The following is an 8,357-nucleotide window of genomic DNA, read 5'->3' on the forward strand; positions in this document are numbered from 1 at the left end:
TTCGTGGGTGGGAGGGTGCGTGCGTAGTGTTCATTTATGTGTCGTTGTTATTGTTGGGGGTCTTTATAACTACGCCATTGATTGTAACTAGACGCGTGTTTTTTTCTGTCAAGAAGACTGTGGATGTGTTATGTAGTGTGATTTTCCCCAAACATTCGGAGTAGCAGCAAATAAAATAGTTTAAAAAATAAACTTTTTGGTTAAAAGGTTTGTCAAAATTATTTTGCTTCTTGGTATGACATTACGATAGATTATGCGCTGTCAGAGATCTGGATCTCTACAGTTTGTTAGAAGTCATCAGAAGAACAAATAACACAGACCCTGATCTGCTGGCGCATTATACTGCGACAGATCATGATCTGTGCTATTTGTAATTTGATTAGATATTCAAGCGAATATATACGGTAATGAAATGTCAAAAGGTTGTTATTCTTGTCAAACTATAAAATCGTATGATACAGTTTCAATTTCACACAAAATATTTGAAATGACAGAAAAGAAATATAATAAAGTTCCACACAAAAAACGTTTTAGTAGGACGCTTCCTTGCTTATAGTGGTAGAGAAGAAAACAAGAAAACAAAAGACAGAAGAAATAAGTAAACAAAGTCAAATGGTCGAGGTGGGGTTTACAGCGAATTTTATTTCTTTGCGTAAGAATCGGCATCCATTTTGTTTTGTTCCATTGTTAAAGGATCCTTTCTAACTCTGTATTGAGCTTGATTGGTAAGTATAACTCTGCATAAAATCAATATATCTGCTATTACCGCCATCTGTTTAGGATAAGATTAAAAATGCGAGTAAAAGACATTACGGATAAGTTCAGTTACACTTAAAAAGGCAAATTATTCTCAGTTACAATTGACAAATCAAATTATATGACTCTAGTTGCTCAAAATATGTCAAAGAGAATTCGATAATAAAAAAATATGTTTTACTGAAATTATATTCCTGCGTCATAGTTGTGTCTGCATTACTCATGAAGGATAAATATAAATCGAAGAAAATGACTGGTAAAGACCGTCTTATACAAATGTTTGAAATGTTATAGGGGGAGTAAGTCTTGACTAGTGAACGATTATTAAAAGCAATGCATGTTTCAATCACGTCTCTAACTGTTATTTCGGTAATTTTAATGTATTAGATATTCAATATTTCATCTCACAATCATAGAAACAAGACCAAGTAACCTCAGAAATTTGGGATTTTCGTACTAAAGTGCTTACAGGTAAATTTTTATTTTTGTACAGTCAATCGCCACTTGATAGATGCTGTTTGATTTTATAGTCATTCGCCTTATCATAGATGCTTCTTGTATTTGAACAGTCATAAGCCATTCATAGATCGTGTTTTTTTTTGTACATTCATTCGCAATAGAATGATTGTTGTTCTTTTTATACAGTCATCAGCCATATCATATATGGTGTTTATTTTTTTGGACAGTAATTCACCATATTATAGTTGATTTTTGCTTTGTACAGTTATTTGCCATATTATAGATGCTATTTGTTTTGTACAGTCATCCGCCATATGATAGATGCTATTTGTTTTGTACAGTCATTCGCCATATGATAGATGCTATTTGTTTTGTACAGTCATCCGCCATATCATAGATCCTACTCCTAGTCGATAAAACCACGTTGTTTTGTCTTCCTTTCAGCCAACTGCCGATTTGGAAATATTTTTTTCTAGTAAATCTTTTCCAGTTGATATTATGTCCATATCCTTTGGCGACTCAGTACGATTATTGTGACCGCTGCAACTCCTAATTCAGTTTCAAATAAAAATACATTTCTCATCTCATTTTCATTTTTGCACTGAACTCGTGTAAAATTCAAACATAAAGCACAAGTATGATTCAAGAACAAAATTAGTTCATAAATCGAACTTTGTAGACAAAAGAGACTTTTCCCGACATTCAGAAATCATAAAATCTGGCCCAAAGATATGTTTGGGAAAACACACACACACACACACACACACACACTAAAGAGTGGCCTAAGTATTATACATGAATAAAACTTTTCGAAATAATCATTAATAAACCAACTTAAAGTTGAAGCTGCAAAGATATCGTCAGTACACGATGTTAATACTAGCAACCAGAATCCATCCCAAAATATTAAGCTAAATATTTCTGGACCACTGAAGCAAGACTTCTGAAATTTTCAGGACCATTTTTTTAACATAAAGTAGCCAATATTGAATTTTTTTATGTAAATATCATTAATGGCTTGTGAGATATTAGATTCCAACGTTATAAGTAAAGCCAACGTCTCAGCATTGAAGGTCCAGAGCCACTCTTCCAAGGCCAAACACATTGAAAGTCCATATCCACTCTTCCAAGGCCAAACACATGGGAAGTCCAAATCCACTCTTCCAAGGCCAAACACATTGAAAGTCCAGATCCACTCTTCCAAGGCCAAACGCACTGAAAGTCCATATCCACTCTTCCAAGGACAAACACACTGAAAGCACATATCCACTCTTCCAAGGACAAACACATGGGAAGCCTAGATTCATTTCTCAAAAAACCGTACGAATATATACTGGTTAATAATAAGCTACAGTTCAGACCTTTAGGACGTGAACGTTTTCCGCAATGTAAACATTTTAGAAGTTAGGTTTTAGTCTACATAATTAGCATCGACATGCTTTCAAAATATTTTTATACAATTACGACACAGGCAATATCTTGGCTACCGAACAAAAAACGTAAGGAGATAATGAATTACTCTTCTACGTCAGCCCAGTAACAAATGAACAGTTCTGTTGTCAGAAAAAGTGTAATAATTGGACATTTCGTCCACTGATACCAGATTTGAATCACTTAAATAACACATGGCTTTTTCAGGTAACTTGGTAAAACCAAGTAAATTGGATTGTACTGTTGTATATAGCACGGTATTACCTCTGTTCTGTCTGTGCAGTATCTACCGCTTCTATCCACTGCAAGATTTCCTCTTTTCTGCTCTCCAGTAACATATCTTTTTGACCTGCGGTAGACCCTAGAGCATTCTCGTTTCCATTTTGGATACTGCCTCTATCAGACTTTATATCAGATACATTTTCTCTTTGTTCGTCATCAGTTGTCTCGTCTTTGAAATACAAATCTGGCGAAGACACATGGTCTAGATTAGTCTCAAAAAATGTCGAGGCAACAAGCTGGTCCTGCAGTGGCGAGGACCTGAAGCTGTACCCAACAAATGTTGTCTTCCTACGAGTCGGCGAGTTGCGATTGATGACATTTGAACTGGTCTGTTTTTTCTCATACTTAATGACATTATTTTTACTCAAAACATTTTTAGAACATGCTATATGAATTTTCTTCTCATTGCCACGAATCGTAAAGAACTGCTTGTTAAACTGCTGTCGAGATCTAAGGACATTAGAAATATTTAAATAGTCTTCGATATCTTTGTGAATTCTATTTGATGGTCGTCGGCTTTCACTTGCTGACTTTGAACTCTGTGACCGAGGGAAGCTTTGGTCCATGGTAGGGGTCAGAAGTTTGTCCCTTGAGGGGGTTGGGGTCCTTTCCCTTGAATGAATCAAACTCATTTCCAGTTGCGATTGACTGCACTCACAATGTATCTGACGAACACCACTTTCGCATCGTCTGACATTTAGTCCTTGACCCGTCTCATATTTCGGGCTTCTCAGCAATTTATTAGAGATATGGTCCGATTTAGGATGCAAAGCACACGTGTCACTGTCATCCAGTAAGAACGGCATCCTGTACTTCTGTTCCAGACTCTGTAGACGACAGAACTTGTCATTGAAGTGAACTCTTCTTCCTTTTCCCTTGCTTTTCGGAGAACTTTGAGAACTAGCATTTGCTGCCCGACTCCAACTAGGCGATAACCTCATTTCTGCTGCAACTTTGTTGTTGATTGTTAGAAAAGAGTAGCGCGGAGACAGTTTCCCTTCGGCGGATCTGTATTTTGTAAGCGTCGACGCTCTTCCATCCGCTTGGATGTCCTTACATTTATTGTTCTTTAGAATCCCTCGCAATGGACGAGAATATGTGGGATGACCTGTTGAGGGTCGAGTATAATAAAACTGAGGAAACAAATGTATGTCTTCTAACTCAAGAATCACTGTTCCCGGACCGTGTCTTACGGACTGACCGAGGTATGGCGATTTCCAGTACATCGCCATGTCTTTTTTAAACGCTTTTCTACAGCTAATTAGCTATTCCATCAGAGAGCAGTAGCTCTTCCTCTGATCTTGGAGAGACTCACATCCCACTCTGTATCATCCGTATCACAAGTCTGAAAGCACAAATCATTTTTAAAAAAGCCTTTTATATGATCTTTCAAAATAAATGTTCGAAAATTAAGTCACTGGAATGATCTCGCAAGCGCATCCCGTGCTGCGTCATAATGGATATAAACATGGAAAGATGCCCACATGAACAAAATCGAAAGGAAAAATGTATCTGTTATGTTGTTCTTGTGTAATTTATGTAGATTTTGTCTTGCTGTAATACTTATACAGAAGAAATATTTTTTGTTGTAAAAGAAATCCTTTCTCACTCACTTATTCGTGATGCATTGGAAATTCTTCAAATTTAATCTAATTATATCACCCACCTCATTGAAGACTGTAACACCAATTAATAACTGATTTTGTTTTGCTACAAAATAATACTAGAAAACTGTTAACTGATCTATCGCAATGGTAGTGACTTTGTGACGAATTTAAGTTTTCTTTTTTTTTTTTTAACATTTACCACATATGAACAAAATTTAAATTTTAGTACATACTGAAAATTTCATGTAAAATAGTCGGAAACTAATACAATGGGAACTACTTAAAATTGATATGGTGTTAGTGTCACTCATCTAGGTGTTGAAGGTTCATTCTAACATACCCCAAGAATCTTCATGAGCCAATGTGCTCGTAATTACGTAATTTATCACACCTTGCCAGCAATAATTAATCAATTTTTCCATCGGTATTTACTAGTACTGCAGTTTGAGTTACATGTTGCAGAGAAACCACCTCCACCGACAATTTACGTTTTGACTCTGGCTTACATATAAATAACGTAAACAAGATCCTTGATTTCTTGACTTATCGATTTAAGGTAAATTTACTTTCAGATTTGTCAAGCACGACAAATGACATAAGTTCGAACTAAGACTGATATGAAACATCGTTTTGAAATGAGTTAAAGATATTTGTTTTGATATCAGTTATGCGATACAGTTAAAATATTTATGTGGAACACGTTTTTTTCCCCTCTTCATTTTCCGCAAAGAGTACATTGGAATATAAATTATTAGTGACAAAGTGTTACCCTTTGGATTAAGTTACAAGACATTAATTTATGTCATATGCTTCAAACTCTGATTCACATTCATCTCTAGGTAAAGGTTTGTTCAGTCAATAATAACTCGGATCGATGTAATCTTACAATGTAACACGTCTACCCTAATATGTATGTTGTTTGCATCAACGTATTACTGCGTAGATAAACGGCGTTGTGTAGCGTGTCTCCCGGTCGACTGCCAAATTTTCAGGAACATCTCACACACTTGGTAGCCCATATTGACACTTTACCACAAATTAATGTCTAATTGATTTAGTCGGACTATACTTACTCTGATATCTTTTCCCTAATGGGTTCAAATTCTAACACAATTAAATGGATGTGTTTTCAAGTTCCGTTGACACTCATTCAGTTAATTGAAATGCGATGTGAGCAGGGGAATATCGAAGTCGGTTTAAGTCGAAGAATATTTCTTTAACGAAACGAACAAATATATACTAATATTTTAAATATACTTATCAATCTTTCAACCGACTTCTGCATTCCGGGCATCCATCGCATTCCAGGGAACTGAAATGTTCGTCAGAATAAGTTTAGCCTGAGCAAAGCAATTAGGCTTTTAGTTTGTGTAAAAGTCTCAATATGAGCTGTCAAGTGTGTGACATATTCATGAAAACCTGCCGTCTCATTCCTCAGTCAGTGGACCGGGGAACATGCTACACGACGCCAATTATTAAGGCAATAAGACGTTTACCCAAACAACATACATAGCAGGGTAAACGTCTTACATTGTAGTACTAGGATCGATGATACCAGAATTTAGTTGGATCACGTATCACAGATACACCTAATTAAGTCAAATGTATCCGTGGCATTTAAATTATAAGTAAATTGATTCATTCCATCGTCTTGGCGTGATTTTGTATGGTATCGCCTATAAGGCCCTGAGATAACACGCAAAAACCAATGTTTAAGGTTGTAAAATGAAGGGACAACGCTTTAAGCACGCATGTTAGAACCCGTATGTGCGCACGAGTATGTTTATATGGCATCCTGCTCTATATTCAGTTTGCTCCTAAAATATTTTGTCCCGGAAACTGTTATTCTTGATACAAAGGTATTCCATTTCGGCAACATTTTAGATCCTGTATATAACCACCTGTCCAGCAAATTGACATAGGGAAATCAAATAATAATAGTGAATATGTGTGAAACTATGAAGATTCAGAGTGAAACGACTTGGTGGCTAACCAATTGCTCTCCTATATTTCTCCGTCGCCTCTGAGTATTTTTCTCGCGTAGAAAAAATGTGAAAAAGTGGACACTGAGACAAAATTTGCAAATACGTTTGAGCGTAAGAACTATTATTCTACTGGTAAAAACAATTGCTAGTTTCCTCTCTAAAATGAAATACGTTTGTTAATATGCGAAAGAAATACAATTCAACATCGTGGTTTGACATTTTAAAGTATTTCAATTTACTACTACATTCGTACATACCTCTCTAAGGTATCTTATACACCAAAATTCCACACTTTCAGGGAAAATATGATGTCTGGTCGCCAACTTTGAAAGAGTTACAGTTTTAATTGCTCCTATACCCTGTATCATGCGAAAAGAAAATAGTTTATCAGATATACAATTGTATGTAACTCCTTTTATCTTAGGGGCTAAATCGACACAATTTCACAATACGTTTAAAAAAAAGTAATTTTAGCGCAGGGCAGTAAACATCAGAAAAGTGGTCTCCGTGTAACTTATTCAACAATGATTGTTTACATTGCGCCTTTGGACAAGTCTTACCTACCATGAAGTGGTAAATTGCCCACGTCGTTGAGTAGAAAACTGAAACAAGTTTCTTCAAAATTGCAAACTGCAATAATATATAACTATCATATTGATTTACAGTCATCGTCACAACAGAGGCCAACCGGAATTATTGGATGTACTTAAGTCTGGCGCTATTAGATTCATAAATGAGGAACTATTATCTTTCTTTCTTTCTTTCTTTTTTCTTCTTCATAATCGTCTTGTGGTTCTGAACGTGTTGCCCTGACCGTTGCAATATGCGTGGACGACAACACCGACAGATTCGTCGATAAGTGTATATATTGCTAAAGCGTATGCCGTAGCCGGTAGCATACGGTAGTTGTCGAAGCTTTATCGGTTCCCTTCTGATTTACACACATCAAGGTTCCAGGTCGTCTAACTAGTTAGTTCCCTTTATAATAAGTGTCACTAGCAGACGAATGTTACACACATTTATATAATTTATATGACATTTCTTATCTGCACAGAAACGATCATCTATCTCTCTTTCTTCGTCCGTCCGTCTGTCTATACATTTATCCAGCTAAATAACTACTGATCTTCTATCTACATCCGTATTCACCACTCGTTCGTCTGTATGTATCATTAACATATATACTGAAATAAATGAATATATTCACTAATTCAATTTCAATTCAATATCATTTTTGTCGCTATCTATGCCAAACTAATCGCTACAAAAACAGGGTTTTAACCTTTTTCTATACAAATATTCCACTTGCATGCAAAGCTCAAGTCTTTCATGCTACCCGAGTCCTTAAGTCGGAAGGATTGCTTCAGTCACATATCGAACTTAAACTTACATGCATTTATATATATATATATATATATATATATATATATATATATATATATATATATATATATATATATATATATATATATATATATATATATATATATATATATATATACATACATATACACACATAGACATATATACACATATATATACAGATACATACACCCATGCGTACATACATATGCACATACATATATATATATATATATATATATATATATATATATATATATATATATATATATATATATATATATATATATATATATATATATATATATATATATATATATATATAACATATACACTGTATACAGCTGTCAATTTCTTAACTTGCTTGATGGAATCTATTTCCTCCGTCAAACGTTATATTTCCAGGTGTTTGCCGTTTCAAGATTTCTCTAAAAGCATCGCGTATATCATGTTTTTATTTTCTCAGTCCAAGAGT

At 35.0% G+C, this 8,357-nt stretch overlaps 1 protein-coding gene across 2 annotated transcripts; it reads right to left on the reverse strand.

Annotated features, from left to right (window-relative positions):
* Window positions 1-616: 616 nt before the first annotated feature.
* Window positions 617-6,858, reverse strand: LOC149772706 (uncharacterized). Of its 2 annotated transcripts, none has more exons than XM_089947450.1 (2): window positions 6,778-6,858; window positions 617-4,273 (listed from the first exon to the last, which is right to left on the reverse strand). In XM_089947450.1, the coding sequence occupies exon 2, from the start codon at window positions 4,158-4,160 to the stop codon at window positions 2,907-2,909; it is 1,254 nt and encodes a 417-aa protein (XP_089803576.1). In that variant the 5' UTR covers window positions 4,161-4,273; window positions 6,778-6,858; the 3' UTR covers window positions 617-2,906. The 2 variants fall into 2 exon arrangements, with proteins under 2 accessions (XP_089803576.1, XP_089803577.1); XM_089947451.1 differs by lacking the exon at window positions 6,778-6,858 and adding an exon at window positions 5,609-5,689.
* Window positions 6,859-8,357: the final 1,499 nt, after the last annotated feature.

Source organism: Sinohyriopsis cumingii, unplaced genomic scaffold (assembly GCF_028554795.1).
Source record: "Sinohyriopsis cumingii isolate HCF-2022 unplaced genomic scaffold, ASM2855479v2 utg001237l, whole genome shotgun sequence".
NCBI classification, from domain to species: Eukaryota; Metazoa; Mollusca; class Bivalvia; order Unionida; family Unionidae; genus Sinohyriopsis; species Sinohyriopsis cumingii.